Here is a 17,336-nt window from a genome sequence, read left to right on the forward strand (position 1 = left end):
GAATAAAGCGCAGCAAGCGTCAAAACGAAACTAGCACAAGGGAAAATTCCACCTTAGCTACATACAAGGAAAGCGTAGCTCAACCAAGCTACTCACTCTCACAATGAACAATCACTCACAAAGGACAAGGGGCAGAGGGAACACATATACACAGACTAATGAGGGAATGAGTACCAGGTGTGTGTGATTGACAAGACAAGACAAGACATCTGTAGCTCAATTGGTAGAGCATGGCGCTTGTAACGCCAGGGTAGTGGGTTCGATCCCCGGGACCACCCATACGTAAAAATTTATGCACACATGACTGTAAGACGCTTTGGATAAAAGCGTCTGTTAAATGGCATATTATATTATTATTATAAGACAAATGGAGTGATGATAAATGGATCAGTAGTGGCTAGTAAGCCGATGACGATGAACGCCGAAACCTGCCCGAGCAAGGAGGAGGGGCAGCATCGGCTGAATTCGTGACATTATGAGCAGGTGTCCACATACTTTTGTTCATGTAGTGTATATTCTTCAAGAATCAATGGGTACATATCTTTAATTTATAAGTCCAAAAATCGATGTAGCAACTCATGATAGCCCCTTTAATTCATGAGGAAGTACAGTATATAGCATCATCTAACACTGAGATACAGGAATCTATACCGTATTAGAATTTATTCCCTGGGATTCACCAGGATTTTCCTTTTATCAGCAGCTCTTTGTTGATCCGACAACTTTAAAGCAAAATTGTCATAACCGTTCACCTGGTGGGTTTCCTTTTTCCTTTATGGGTAAAAGGAACTGGACAAGTAATCACATTGGTGGAGGCCGCAGAGATGCTATTTACCCTCCATAGCCTTTAAACATCCTTCTCAGATAGAATGCAATTATATAGTAATGCATTATTCTTAATCTAACCACCATTACAACAACAGAATGATTATCTTTGTTGGGGTCACAGTTATTTTCAAAGGAGTAAGTACACACAATGTTTGCAATGCAGCATATTGTGTAATATTGTAGGTAGGTGTGGAATGGTCTTATGGGCTGTTTAGCTGTATTATCATATTCAAAGAAGTGATAGTAGTGGGAGTCATGATACATTATCATTTCAATATGATATATAAGACATGGTGTGAGTAAATGGATAAGCTCTTACTTGATTATCATTATTCCTGTTTTATGTGTATTATAAGAAAATGAAACCATTATTAATATTGTATTGTAAAAATAGCCCAATAATTCAAATAAGAGTCCCCTCATCGCCTGTTATTATTAAAGACATTAAGGAACGGTTTATTGTTGCTTTATTGACGGAGCTGGCTCTCATGGGAATTGATCAAGACTGAGCAGGAAACAAGACCTTTTCACAGCTGATTTATAAATCCCTGGGAAGTAATAAAAAGCTGCACACCAAAGCATTTGGATCCAATTATCATTCGTAGAATGGTGTTGTTTCCCAATTAAAAGTTGCTCTGCTCCTCTGATGTAGTTTTGGGTAACTGTACACAAATTTATATTGGTTAACTAAAGAAAGAGTTGAAAGACCTTGGAAGGTTACAGTTGTACTCCAGACTGTGGGGTCAGCAATCATATTGAGAAGAACAGGGCCCGTATTCATAAAGCGTCTCATAGTAGGAGTGTTGATTTAAGATCAGTTTTGCCTTTTAGATCATAATGACCACGATAATATGGACAGAGGGGACATACCTGATCATATATCAGTACTCATACTCTGAGACACTTTATGAATACTGACCCAGATACTTACCACAACGGTACTAAGTAGGCAACTCCTACAAAACTGGACACATTATACATCATGACACATGACTTGCATATAAATTCACCTATCTGGAATCATTGAACTTTATTTATCAATAAAAATATACACTAGGGAAAATAGTTACCTTTTTTTTATACCAACTTCATGATTTTGGGGGTTTGTTTTTCTCCAAAAATTGTAATACTTTCCTCCACTTCAGTTGTCAGAGCCCAGTGTAAAATGACAGTCAATTCCACAACGAAACGGAACAAGTTGTATAACTCAAATAGCTCTGTATTGTTAGGTTAACCTTTAATGGGATAGAAGAGGAGATACGTTTTAGGGGGCTATGGTCTGTTCTGTCTCAGAGAGTTCTGTCCCAAACAGTGTGTGACCCTCCGGCTCCCAGTCCTTCAGGTCACTGTAGCTGAGTTCAGGGGGCAGGACCTGGGCCAGCCCCAGAGAGCTGACCGACCCCGTGGGGGAGCCACGGCCCTCGTACGAGTACGTCTGGAGGGAGTCATAGGGCGGCCCGCTGGTGTCCCTGTCAGCTTCCACCACTTTCTGTCTAATGACATGGTGCATGTCCTCTGTATCCATCAGCACCAGGGACGGGCTCTGGGGCCCGCAGGCCACCAGCCACCCCTCTGTCCCCGGCCTTTCCTCCCGTCGCAGCCTCCTCCATTCCGCCCCGGCGGGGTTCCGCAGTGCTGCGATGTCAAACGCCTCTGTGTCCTCCTCGCCCCCGCCCTCGTCGTCGTAGGTGACCACGTTCTCCCGGACGTCCTCCTCAGAGATGATTAACGGCTCCTTCTTGCCCTTTTTGCTCCGCAGGATGACAAATAGCACCACGATGGCTACAGTACAGGCCAGAGGAGAGGGGACAAGACCACAGCGATTAATATGTCATTACAGGCTCAAAATGCACAGCCTATTCTCCAATGCATCGATTTAAAAGTAGAATTGTGGCCTTAGCTGCTGGAAACAAATCAGACAGAGTTACTCCTCCAGCTGGTGTGAAGCCTTTCATTATTTCTACCCCATTGGCAAGAAGGTCACTCCCCCAACTCTGGAGTGTGGCTCTAAGTGGCTGACTTAACACACACACAGGCAAGAAGAGTCTCTCTCCCTCCCCATCTCTCTCTCTCCCTCCATCCCTCCCTCCCTCTCTCAATTCAATTTAAGGGCTTTATTGGCATGGGAAACATATGTTAACATTGCCAAAGCAAGTGAAGTAGATAGTAAACAAAAGTGAAATACAGTGAGGGAAAAAAGTATTTGATCCCCTGCTGATTTTGTACGTTTGCCCACTGACAAAGAAATGATCAGCCTATAATTTTAATGGTAGGTTTATTTGAACAGTGAGAGACAGAATAACAACAAACAAATCCAGAAAAACGCATGTCAAAAATGTTATACATTGATTTGCATTTTAATGAGGGAAATAAGTATTTGACCCCCTATCAATCAGAAAGATTTCTGGCTGCCAGGTGTCTTTTATACAGGTAACGAGCTGAGATTAGGAGCACACTCTTAAAGGGAGTGCTCCTAATCTCAGCTTGTTACCTGTATAAAAGACACCTGTCCACAGAAGCAATCAATCAATCAGATTCCAAACTCTCCACGATGGCCAAGACCAAAGAGCTCTCCAAGGATGTCAGGGACAAGATTGTAGACCTACACAAGGCTGGAATGGGCTACAAGACCATCGCCAAGCAGCTTGGTGAGAAGGTGACAACAGTTGGGGCGATTATTCGCAAAAGGAAGAAACACAAAAGAACTGTCTATCTCCCTCGGCCTGGGGCTCCATGCAAGATCTCACCTCGTGGAGTTGCAATGATCATGAGAACGGTGAGGAATCAGCCCAGAACTACACAAGAGGATCTTGTCAATGATCTCAAGACAGCTGGGACCATTGTCACCAAGAAAACAATTGGTAACACACGACGCTGTGAAGGACTGAAATCCTGCAGCGCCCGCAAGGTCCTCCTGCTCAAGAAAGCACATATACAGGGCCGTCTGAAGTTTGCCAATGAACATCTGAATGATTCAGAGGAGAACTGGGTGAAAGTGTTGTGGTCAGATGATACCAAAATCTTTGGCATTAAATGTTTTACATTTTAGTAGACTCTCTTATCCAGAGCGACTTACAGTTAGTGAGTGCATACATTATTTTTTTAATTTTTCATACTGGCCCCCCGTGGGAATCGAACCCACAACCCTGACGTTGCAAACACCATGCTCTACCAACTGAGCTACATCCCTGCCGGCCATTCCCTCCCCTACCCTGGGCCAATTGTGCGCCGCCCCATGGGTCTCCCGGTCACGGCCGGCTACGACGGGGCCTGGATTCAGACCAGGATCACTAGTGGCAAAAGACCACTACGCCACTGCATCAACTCAACTCGCCGTGTTTGGAGGAGGAGGAATGCTGCCTATGACCCCAAGAACACCATCCCCACTGTCAAACATGGAGGTGGAAACATTATGCTTTGGGGGTGCTTTTCTGCTAAGGGGACAGGACAACTTCACCGCATCAAAGGGACGATGGACGGGGCCATGTACCGTCAAATCTTGGGTGAGAACCTCCTTCCCTCAGCCAGGGCATTGAAAATGGGTCGTGGATGGGTATTCCAGCATGACAATGACCCAAAACACACAGCCAAGGCAACAAAGGAGTGGCTCAAGAAGAAGCACATTAAGGTCCTGGAGTGGCCTAGCCAGTCTCCAGACCTTAATCCCATAGGAAATCTGTGGAGGGAGCTGAAGGTTCGAGTTGCCAAACGTCAGGCTCGAAACCTTAATGACTTGGAGAAGATCTGCAAAGAGGAGTGGGACAAAATCCCTCCTGAGATGTGTGCAAACCTGGTGGCCAACTACAAGAAACGTCTGACCTCTGTGATTGCTAACAAGGGTTTTGCCACCAAGTACTAAGTCATGTTTTGCAGAGGGGTCAAATACTTATTTCCCTCATTATAATGCAAATCAATTTACAACATTTTGGACATGCGTTTTTCTGGATTTCTTTGTTGTTATTCTGTCTCTCACTGTTCAAATAAACATACCATTAAAATTATAGACTGATCATGTCTTTGTCAGTGGGCAAACGTACAAAATCAGCAGGGGATCAAATACTTTTTTCCCTCACTGTAAACAATAAAAATGAACAGTTCTCTCTCTCTCCCAACTTCTCTTCCCCACCATGCCACCTTCCTCCCTGCCCCCTCCACACCCTCTCTTGTCTCTTACCCAGCAGGATGATGATGCAGAGCAGAATGGCGACGAAGGCCCCGGTGCTCAGGCCTGCTGTGGAGAGGAAGGCCGGGACTCGGCAGGCCTTCACCCTGCTGCTGCTGCTGCTACCTCCTCCTCTCTGGCAGACACACACCCGGAGGCTCAGGGTGGAGGTGCTGCTCAGGACAGGCTCTCCTCCGTCCCTCACAACCACAGGGAGCTGGTAGAGATCCTGCTCCGATTGGCTGAACTGACGCCTCCGCGCCACGATGCTGGCAGTATTGTCTGGAGTGGAATGACAAGGTTTAAAATACACTGGATGTATAATTGTATTGACAAAAAGTCACTATAAGACTTGATACAGACATTACTCCAAAATGCAGTGTATTTTCATCATTTGATCTACTTTTCCAAAATATACCATCTAAAGGAACGTTGCCCTGACCTGATTTCCCCCTGAAATAACATAGGCAACCACAGAGAACAGAAGAGTAGTACAACAAATAACTTTCCCTGAAATATGAGGAGTGTTCGCCAACATTGCAGAGGAAGCCCATAGTTCCCCACTCATTCCCGCTGCTATCTCTTAGAAAAGACTGGGGTCAGATAGCGACTGCCTCTTCAGGCTTTATTAAAACTAGCCAACAGTATTCTATCCAGCCCAGCACCGCTGTTGCCATAGCTTTTCTCATTCAGGAGAGGCTCCAGCAGATTTTCATTTTCACGTCCCAGAGCGACGCTTTTGTATGCACAATCACGGCCCTCCTCTTCACAATACAGATTCATTTTCCCCCAGGAGCACAGAGCCATGATAAAGCATGTCACTTGGGATGGTAAGAGACAGGGGAAGAGGGGTGGGGGGAGGAGGAGGGGTCAACCCTTGCATCCTTCTTGATATCAACAAATGTTTTCCAACAGAGCGAGCCCATGGGAAGGTGCATAGGAGGAAGCATTAATTTACATAGGATTCCTATTGGCATGCAGGAGCGCTGGCCCACAAGCTTCAAGTCCAAATTCATCACTGTACCTCCTCGCCCACTTAGAGGAAACAAATAGACAAGAAAGACCCAATATATCTCTCATTCATCCTCCACTTGGGAGACAATAGAATATAAAGCCACCTCCCAGCTTCTTTCTTCCTCCAAATTATTCTGATTACAGCAGAGGAAATCATAGATTATTATCTTTCTCTCTAACACATCCTAGAGAGTAAGCTGCTGTAGGTCTGTAAAATTCTACCGCATTCACAAGGCATTTCTGGCAATATCAATCATGACTATCAGTTGGTGAACGATAGGAAATCATCCAGATTGTACCACAGGACACTGATTATATATTAAATAATTAATATAAATTCAATCAAAACCTTTCAAAAGCAAAACATAATAACCACATCTACTAGATTCCACAGCCTGAGGGAGCTAGCGTATCCTACTTCCACCCAATCACTGCACTGATGCAGCAGTGTTCCTTTTAGCTCTATCTGAGGAGTACTACCTGGTCCTCCTGTATGTGTAAACATAGGCCTAATGCACATCAGTGGAAATGTGGTTTCACTGAAAAAGCGCCTGAGGGAAAACAGGGCCAGTTGGGGAGGGGATAAAAGCCAAGTGCTAGGCTACACCACCACCGAGAGCACAGAGCGCTGATCAAAAACTCAGTGGAAGCTCACTGCCTCTGTCTTGCATCGTACTGATTGCTGTCATCCGTCTTGGAAGTCTACCTTAATCTCGAGGTTCTCCCTGATCTGCCAAAGGAGCAATTGGGTTTTCAGACAAGGAAAAAAAAAAAAGAACATAACAGTGTTCTCTCTGAATTCAGCCAAGCAGCCTTAAGCTAAAATAAGGACAAGGAAAAAATATTGTGTTACCAAGGAAACACCCCTCCAAGGAAACATCCCTGCCCTTTTATTATACATTTGTCTCCAGGGAGGAGAAAGTGTAAACGGGGAAAACTGTTTGACAACAAACGCCACTAGATATATTTGTGTTAGTAATGCTGCTCCAGAGTATCTGCCACAAATATCTGTCCACACCCAGAATCCCTGGTGGCGGTTGAACAACATGTTGTGCAAATGTAGCCAGCCTACCTTCGTTATCCTTCAGGGTGAAGTTAGGATTGACTGGAAGGTCAATAGGCAGGGCAAACGAGAATCGTCCATTTGCAAAGTTGTCCATGTCTGATGGCCTCACTGTCTGGATCACCTGTCAAAGAAGACGGAGAGGAGTGAGGGGAAGAGAGGGAGAGGGAAATGGGGATGTATATATACAGTGGGGGAAAAAAGTATTTAGTCAGCCACCAATTGTGCAAGTTCTCCCACTTAAAAAGATCAGAGAGGCCTGTAATTTTCATCATAGGTACACGTCAAATATGACAGACAAAATGAGAAAAAAAATGCCAGATAATCACATTGTAGGATTTTTAATGAATTTATTTGCAGATTATGGTGGAAAATAAGTATTTGGTCAATAACAAAAGTTTCTCAATACTTTGTTATATACCCTTTGTTGGCAATGACACAGCTCAAACGTTTTCTGTAAGTCTTCACAAGGTTTTCACACACTGTTGCTGGTATTTTGGCCCATTACTCCATGCAGATCTCCTCTAGAGCAGTGTCGCTGGGCAACACAGACTTTCAACTCCCTCCAAAGATTTTCTATGGGGTTGAGATCTGGAGACTGGCTAGGCCACTCCAGGACCTTGAAATGCTTCTTACGAAGCCACTCCTTCGTTGCCCGGGCGGTGTGTTTGGGATCATTGTCATGCTGAAAGACCCAGCCACGTTTCATCTTCAATGCCCTTGCTTATGGAAGGAGGTTTTCACTCAAAATCTCACGATACATGGCCCCATTCATTCTTTCCTTTACACGGATCAGTCGTCCTGGTCCCTTTGCAGAAAAACAGCCCCAAAGCATGATGTTTCCACCCCCATGCTTCACAGTAGGTATGGTGTTCTTTGGATGCAACTCAGCATTCTCTGTCCTCCAAACACGACGAGTTGAGTTTTTACCAAAAAGTAATATTTTGGTTTCATCTGACCATATGACATTCTCCCAATCCTCTTCTGGATCATCCAAATGCACTCTAGCAAACTTCAGACGGGCCTGGACATGTACTGGCTTAAGCAGGGGGACACGTCTGGCACTACGTCTGGCGGCATAGTGTGTTACTGATGGTAGGCTTTGTTACTTTGGTCCCAGCTCTCTGCAGGTCATTCACTAGGTCCCCCCGTGTGGTTCTGGGATTTTTGCTCACCGTTCTTGTGATCATTTTGACCCCACAGGGTGAGATCTTGCGTGGAGCCCCAGATCGAGGGAGATTATCAGTGGTCTTGTATGTCTTCCATTTCCTAATAATTGCTCCCACAGTTGATTTCTTCAAACCAAGCTACTTACCTATTGCAGATTCAGTCTTCCCAGCCTAGTGCAGGTCTACAATTTTGTTTCTGGTGTCCTTTGACAGCTCTTTGGTCTTGGCCATAGTGGAGTTTGGAGTGTGACTGTTTGAGGTTGTGGACAGGTGTCTTTTATACTGATAACAAGTTCAAACAGGTGCCATTAATACAGGTAACGAGTGGAGGACAGAGGAGCCTCTTAAAGAAGAAGTTACAGGTCTGTGAGAGACAGAAATCTTGCTTGTTTGTAGGTGACCAAATACTTATTTTCCACCATAATTTGCAAATAAATTCATAAAAAATCCTACAATGTGATTTTCTGGATTTTTTCCCCTCAATTTGTCTGTCATAGTTGACGTGTACCTATGATGAAAATTACAGGCCTCTCTCATCTTTTTAAGTGGGAGAACTTGCACAATTGGTGGCTGACTAAATACTTTTTCCCCCCACTGTATATATATATATATATATATACAGTGGGGAGAACAAGTATTTGATACACTGCCGATTTTGCAGGTTTTCCTACTTACAAAGCATGTAGAGGTCTGTAATTTTTATCATAGGTACACTTCAACTGTGAGAGACGGAATCAAAAAATTCAGAAAATCACATTGTATGATTTTTAAGTAATTAATTTGCATTTTATTGCATGACATAAGTATTTGATCACCTACCAACCAGTAAGAATTCCGGCTCTCACAGACCTGTTAGTTTTTCTTTAAGAAGCCCTCCTGTTCTCCACTCATTACCTGTATTAACTGCACCTGTTTGAACTCTGTATAAAAGTATAAAAGACACCTGTCCACACACTCAATCAAACAGACTCCAACCTCTCCACAATGGCTAAGACCAGAGAGCTGTGTAAGGACATCAGGGATAAAATTGTTGACCTGCACAAGGCTGGGATGGGCTACAGGACAATAGGCAAGCAGCTTGGTGAGAAGGCAACAACTGTTGGCGCAATTATTAGAAAATGGAAGAAGTTCAAGATGACGGCCAATCACCTTCGGTCTGGGGCTCCATGCAAGATCTCACCTCGTGGGGCATCAATGATCATGAGGAAGGTGAGGGATCAGCCCAGAACTACATGGCAGGACCTGGTCAATGACCTGAAGAGAGCAGGGACCACAGTCTCAAAGAAAACCATTAGTAACACACTACGCCGTCATGGATTAAAATCCTGCAGCGCACGCAAGGTCCCCCTGCTCAAGCCAGCGCATGTCCAGGCCCATCTGAAGTTTGCCAATGACCATCTGGATGATCCAGAGGAGGAATGGGAGAAGGTCATGTGGTCTGATGAGACAAAAATAGAGCTTTTTGGTCTAAACTCCACTCGCCGTGTTTGGAGGAAGAATAAGGATGAGTACAACCCCAAGAACACCATCCCAACCGTGAAGCATGGAGGTGGAAACATCATTCTTTGGGGATGCTGTTCTGCAAAGGGGACAGGACGACTGCACCGTATTGAGGGGAGGATGGATGGGGCCATGTATCGCGAGATCTTGGCCAACAACCTCCTTCCCTCAGTAAGAGCAGTGAAGATGGGTCGTGGCTGGGTCTTCCAGCATGACAACGACCCGAAACACACAGCCAGGGCAACTAAGGAGTGGCTCCGTAAGAAGCATCTCAAGGTCCTAGAGTGGCCTAGCCAGTCTCCAGACCTGAACCCAATAGAAAATCTTTGGAGGGAGCTGAAAGTCCGTATTGCCCAGCGACAGCCCCGAAACCTGAAGGATCTGTATGGAGGAGTGGGCCAAAATCCCTGCTGCAGTGTGTGCAAACCTGGTCAAGACCTACAGGAAACGTATGATCTCTGTAATTGCAAACAAAGGTTTCTGTACCAAATATTAAGTTCTGATTTTCTGATGTATCAAATACTTATGTCATGCAATAAAATGAAAATGAATTACTTAAAAATCATACAATGTGATTTTCTGGATTTTTGTTTTATATTCCGTCTCTCACAGTTGAAGTGTACCTCTGATAAAAATGTAATACATTTAATATATATCACCACCCAAAAGGGCACTTGGCGAGTGGGAGGGCAAAGGAGCATGTGCTCGGCAGTGGCAGACTTCTATCTGTGCACGTCCTCATGGAATGGCCAACAAAGGGAGGGAGGGAAAACACATCTTCCGATAGTCAGATTGTCATTACTATGATACAAAACTATACTGTGCAATGACTTACTTGACTTATTCCTATTATATTTACCTACTAGTGGAGCAGTACATAATGTACTGTATATATACAGTACCAGTCAAAAGTTCGGACAAACCTACACATTCAAGGGTTTTTCTTTATTTTTACTATTTTCTACATCGTAGAATAATAGTGAAGACATCAAAACTATGAATATAACACATATGGAATCATGTAGTAACCAGAAAAGTGTTAAACAAATCAAAATATATTTTATATTTGAGGTTCTTCAAATAGCCACCCCTTGTCTTGATGACAGCTTTGCACACTCTTGGCATTCTCTCAACCAGCTTCACCTGGAATGCTTTTCCAACCGTCTTGAAGGAGTTCCCACATATGCTGAGCACTTGTTGGCTGCTTTAACTTCACTCTGCTGTCCGACTCAGAGGCAGTTGGTACACTACATGACCAAAAGTATGTGGACACCTGCTCGTCGAACTTCTCATTACAAAATCATGGGCATTTATATGGAGTTGGTCTCCCCTTTGCTGCTATAACAGCCTCCACTCTTCTGGGAAGGCTTTCTACTAGATGTTCGAACATTTCTGTGTGGACTTGCTTCCATTCAGACATAAGAGCATTAGTGAGGTCGGGCACTGATGTTGGATGATTAGGCCTGGCTCGTAGTCGGCGTTCCAATTCATCCCAAAGGTGTTCGATGGGGTTGAGGTTAGGGCTCTGTGCAGGCCAGTCAAGTTATTTTTATTATTATTATTTGTTTTATTATTATTTACACACATACACATACACATATACACATACATACACACACATACACACACATACACATATCCTTTTAAAAATTATATTTCCCTTCATTACTTTCCAACCCCACCACCCCTTCCCCAATTGGAGTAAACTAGTGAACAACAACGCTTAGGCCTCTAATTCCAGCCCATACATACTATATACATTTTATGGACAATAATTATATTTTGTTTGTTTTTACTCCTGAACTTCCTCTGATCATTTTCATGATGTCCATCTGGTTTGCTTCTATATGCCATATTTTTCTAACTGTGCTCTTTCACAAAAGCTCTCAACCTATAACCTATATACTTATTATGGACACAGTATGCTTTACATTAGTTATCTTGTTGTTATTAGTTGTTGATATTAGTCCCATCGTTCAGCTCCATTCAACACCTCCCATCTATCTCTTAACACCATCCATATTGGATTTCTATTTGCCATATATTTTTCAACTGTACTGTGATGTTTTACAAAAGTTCTGAACCTTTCTATTCTCATTGTTTCTACAGATCGTAAATTGAAAATAAACATTTTTGCTAAAAGTATTATTATATTATTGATCGATTGACTATGACTTTTCAGATCACCCAGTAGTGCTATCTGCAGGGTTAGCTCCAGGTAAATATTGCAATCCTTTAGCCATTCCTGGACCTGTGTCCAAAAACAAGCTACAAATGGACAGTACCAAAACAAATTATATAATGATTCTGTCTCTTCGCAGCAAAATCTGCAGAGCTGGGAAGATTGTATCCCCCATATAAATAACATTCTGTTGGTAGCAAGAATTTTATATAATAATTTAAATTGAAAAATTCTAAGTTTTGAATCCGGCGTCGTTTTGCGTATCAATTCATAAACACTATGCCATGGAATCGGTACGTCAAAAATCTCTTCCCAACTATTTTGCAATCTATATGGGACAGCTGTCAATCATTTGGTCCTTAAGTGAAACTGGTATACTTTTTTTATTTATCACAATTTTCTTTAACCAATTATACTCTTTAATGCAAGGTCGACAGACAAGTTCCTTACTTTTTCCCCCTTCCACTTTCCTTTTCCATTTTTGCGGTAATGCTGCAATTATTTGGTTGTCATTTTGGGTAGAGCAGACATTTCCATATGTTTTTGTTAGCTGCATGTGCGACATAACTCCACCAGTCCTACCGATAATATCATTTACGAAGATTATACATTTTTTAAACATTTTGTCAAACCAAAAGTATTTTATCAATTAGTATATTTGAGTTTAACCACAATATTTGTTGCATTATTTGTTCTGTCACTTCTGGAGGATTACATTGAAATTGCAACCAACTTTCTATGGCTTGTTTTAGAAATAGTGATATTTGGGAGATTATTTCCTTTTCAAATAACTTAAAGTGAAAGGTTGTAATCTGAATAAAGGGAAAAAGGCCATTCTTGAACATTGGGTGAGACAATCTTACTAATTTGCTAGAGAACCAGTTCGGATTTAAGTATAACTTTTGTATGCCTGAAGCTTTTAGTGATAGGTCTAATGCTTTCATATTTAATCATTTCTGTCCTCCGAATTCATATTCATTATATAAATAGGCCCGTTTAATTTTGTCTGGCTTGCCGTTCCAAATAAAATGGAATTTCTTTTTCTCATATAATTTAAAAAACTGTTTGCTAGGCGTAGGCAAGACCATAAGAAAATAGATAAACTGGTATAATACTAAAGAGTTAATCAGGGTGATTTTTCCACAAATTGACAGGTATTTACCTTTCCATGGTAGCAAGATCTTATCAATTTTTGCTAACTTTCTATTAAAATGTATTGGAGTGAGATCATTTATTTCATTTGGGATATGTATTCAGAGTATATCCACATGGTGATCTTAGGCTTGTGTGCGGCTGCTCGGCCATGGAAACTCATTTCATGAAGCTCCTGACAAACAATTATTGTGCTGACGTTGCTTCCAGAGGCTGTTTGGAACTTGGTAGTGAGTGTTGCAACCGAGGACAAACAATTTTTATGCACTTCAGCACTCGGCGGTCCAGTTCTGTGAGCTTGTGTGGCCTACCACTTCGCGGCTGAGCCGTTGTTGCTCCTAGACATTTCCACTTCACAATAACAGCACTTAACAGTTGCCGGGGCAGCTCTAGCAGGGCTGAAATTTGATGAACTGATTTGTTGGAAAGGTGGCATCCTATGATGGTGCCATGTTTAAAGTCATTGAGCTCTTCATTAAGGCCAATATACTGCTAATGTTTGTTTATGGAGATTGCATGGCTGTGTGCTCGATTTTATAAACCTGCTAGCAACCGGTATGGCTGAAATAGCTGAATCCACTAATTTGAAAGGGTGTCCACATACTTTTGTATAGATGTTATGTATGTTATGAATTGTACCCTTTTTTTCATTTTGAGCATCTGCCCCCTGAATGGTATGTGCACGGCCCTGGTGGTTACTCACCTGGCTACCTACACACTCCACTGTGCTATAGCATTGTCAGTCTATAAGAAACATTCAAATCAAATCAAATGTATTGGTCACATACACATGGTTAGCAGATATTATTGCGAGTGTAGCGAAATGCTTGTGCTTCTAGTTCCGACAGTGCAGTAATATCTAGCAAGTAATATCTAACAGTTCCAAAAACAAATATCTAATACACACAAATCTAAGTAAAGGCATGGAATATATAAATATATGGATGAGCAATGTCATTGTCAGAGCGGCATAGGCTAAGATGCAATAAATAGTATAGAATACAGTATATACATATGAGATGGGTAATGCAAGTTATGTAAACATTATTACAATAGTATATAATACAGTATATACATATGAGATGAGTAATGCAAGATATATAAACATTATTAAAGTGGCATTATTAAAGTGGCCAGTGATTTTCAAGTCTGTATGTAGGTAGCAGCCTCTAATGTGCTAGTGATGGCTGTTTAACAGTCTGATGGCCTTGAGATAGGAGCTGTTTTTCAGTCTCTCGGTCCCAGCTTTGATGCACCTGTACTGACCTCGCCTTCTGGATGATAGCGAGGTGAACAGGCAGTGGCTCGGGTGGTAGTTGTCCTTGATTATCTTTTTGGCCTTCCTGTGACATCGGGTTCTGTAGGTGTCCTGGAGGGCAGGTAGTTTGCCCCCGGTGATGCGTTGTGCAGACCGCACCACCCTCTGGAGAGCTCTGCGGTTGTGGGCGGTGCAGTTGCCATACCAGGCGGTGATACAGCCCGACAGGATTCTCTCAATTGTGCATCTGTAAAAGTTTGTGAGGGTTTTAGGTGACATGCCAAATTTCTTCAGCCTCCTGAGGTTGAAGAGATACTGTTGCGCTTTCTTCACCACACTGTCTGTGTGGGTGGACCATTTCAGTTTGTCAGTGAAATGGACGCACAGGAACTTAAAACTTTCCACCTTCTTCACTGCTGTCCCGTCGATGTGGATAGGGGGGGTACTCCCTCTGCTGTTTCCTGAAGTCCCACGATCATCTCCTTTGTTTTGTTTACGTTGAGTGAGAGGTTATTTTCCTGACACCACACTCCGAGAGCCCTCACCTCCTCCCTGTAGGCTGTCTCATCGTTGTTGGTAATCAAGCCTACTACTGTTGTGTCGTCTGCAAACTTGATGATTGAGTTGGAGGCGTGCATGGCTACGCAGTCATGGGTGAACAGGGAGTACAGGAGGGGGCTGAGCACACACCCTTGTGGGGCCCCAGTGTTGAGGATCAGTGAAGTGGAGATGTTGTTTCCTACCTTCACCTCCTGGGGGCGGCCCGTCAGGAAGTCCAGGACCCAATTGCACAGGGCGGGGTTGAAACCCAGGGCCTTAAGCTTAATGATGAGTTTTGAGGTCACTATGGGGTTGAATGCTGAGCTATAGTCAATGAACAGCATTCTAACATAGGTATTCCTCTTGTCCTGATGGGATAGGGCAGTGTGCAGTGTGATGTTGATTGCATCGTCTGTGGACCTATTGGGGCGGTAAGCAATTTGCGGTGGGTCAAGGGTGACAGGAAAGGTGGAGGTGATATGATCCTTGACTAGTCTCTCAAAGCATTTCATGATGAAAGAAGTGAGTGCTACGGGGCGGTAGTCATTTAGTTCAGCTACCTTTGCATTCTTGGGTACAGGTACAATGGTGGCCATCTTGAAGCATGTGGGGACAGCATACTGGGATAGGTAGAGATTGAATATGTCCGTAAACACACCAGCCAGCTGGTCTGCGCATGCTGAGGACGCGGCTAGGAATGCCGTCTGGGCCGACAGCCTTGCGAGGGTTAACACTTTTAAATGTCTTACTCACGTCGGCCACGTAGAAGGAGATCCCACAGTTCTTGGTAGCTGGCCGCGTCGGTGGCACTGTGTTATCCTCAAAGTGGGCAAAGAACTGGTTTAGCTTGTCTGGCAGCAAGCCGTCGGTGTCCGCGACGTGGCTGGTTTTGCTATTGTAGTCCGTGATTGTCTGTAAACCCTGCCACATACGTCTCATGTCTGAGCCGTTGAATTGCCACTCCACTTTGTCTCAATATTGACATTTTGCCTGTTTGATTGCCTTGCGGAGGGAACGACCACTCTGTTTGTATTCTGCCATATTCCCTGTCACCTTGCCATGGTTAAATTCGGTGGTTCGTGCTTTCAGTTTTTCGCAAATGCTGCCATCAATCCACGGTTTCTGGTTAGGGTAGGTTTTAATAGTTACAGTGGGTACGACATCTTCTATACACTTCCTTATAAACCCACTCACTGAATCAGCATATACGTATATATTATTCTTAGAGGCTACCCGGAACATTTCCCAGTCTGCGTGATCAAAACAATCTTGAAGCGTGGATTCCGATTGGTCAGACCAGCGTTGAATAGTCCTTAGCGCGGGTGCTTCCTGTTTGAGTTTCTGCCTATAGGAAGGGAGGAGCAAAATGGAGTCGTGGTCAGATTTGCCGAAAGGAGGTCGGGGGAGGGCCTTGTATGCTTAGCAGAAATTAGTGTAGCAGTGATCCAGTGTTTTTCCAGCGCGAGTGCTACAGTCAATATGCTGATAGAATTTAGATAGCCTTTCCTGAACTTTTGGTAGCATACAGTAATACACTAAGCTTTTGAAATACAGAATTAGCTGTCAAGAGGCAACGAATATGAATCATTTTGTGTGTCCCTAAAAAAAGTACAATTAGGTCTAAACTAAATTATTATTTATTTCCTTTCGATGAATATAACAGCATAATTTACCATACATCAAGCCAAATTTCCTGAAAGTTACTTTAAGTAACTGTAATTTGTTCAATGTTGGAAAAAGACCCACGACATCTTAGCATGCATAATCTGTCGCCTTCAGCCAACTAACTGATTATATGCTGCAGCCTATTTAGTAATCTTCATTCAAGGGGAAAAATATGAAGAGAGAATGCTATTACGATGTGAATCTGAGCAGTCGTGCTTTGCTGCACACGGGCCAAATTTGAATGAGAGATGATAAAAAAATTCTGCAATCTGGCTCTGTTGCGCTTAATGAAAATGTATGCACTCACTAACTGTAAGTCGCTCTGGATAAGAGCGTCTGCTAAAATGATTAAAATGTAAAAATGTAAATGTTAATGCAGCTCCAATCTGCTTGTGGAGACCTTGGTACATGCTGAATAATTTATGGGTTCAAGAGGCTGCAAAAGTCTGCAGCACCACAGATAAATCCATTCCTGATGTTGTCAAACACACAACAGAGGTAGAGAGGGTATGTGTGTGTGTGTACTGTGTGTGTGTGTGTGTGTGTGTGTGTGTGTGTGTGTGTGTGTGTGTGTGTGTGTGTGTGTGTGTGTGTGTGTGTGTGTGTGTGTGTGTGTGTGTGTGTGTGTGCGTGCATGTCTGTGGGAGAATGTGTGTGACTACATGCATTTGCATTCGTGATAAGAGGTTTTAAAAGACAACAGTTGAAGAAGGGAGAATATTAACTCATGGGAGAGAAGGTGGGAGAGAGAGTAAAGTGGAAAAGAGCTGGAAAGCGGGAGGGAGGTGTGTGAAAATGAAGGC

The 17,336-nt window shown here is 43.2% G+C and overlaps 1 protein-coding gene across 1 annotated transcript in view; it reads right to left on the minus strand.

Annotated features, from left to right (window-relative positions):
• Nucleotides 1-2,092: 2,092 nt before the first annotated feature.
• LOC311147097 (cadherin-18-like) overlaps nt 2,093-17,336 on the minus strand; it is a gene marked incomplete at both ends in the record, with an annotated part of 47,546 nt that continues 32,302 nt past the window's right edge. Inside the window, 3 exons of the mRNA XM_084183722.1 lie at nt 2,093-2,610; nt 5,003-5,272; nt 7,077-7,191. Coding sequence (XP_084039848.1) covers nt 2,093-2,610; nt 5,003-5,272; nt 7,077-7,191 — 903 coding nt within the window. The remainder of the gene's footprint in view (nt 2,611-5,002; nt 5,273-7,076; nt 7,192-17,336) is intronic.

Source organism: Coregonus lavaretus, assembly GCF_964263955.1.
Source record: "Coregonus lavaretus genome assembly, chromosome: 19".
In the NCBI taxonomy this organism is placed as follows: Eukaryota; Metazoa; Chordata; class Actinopteri; order Salmoniformes; family Salmonidae; genus Coregonus; species Coregonus lavaretus.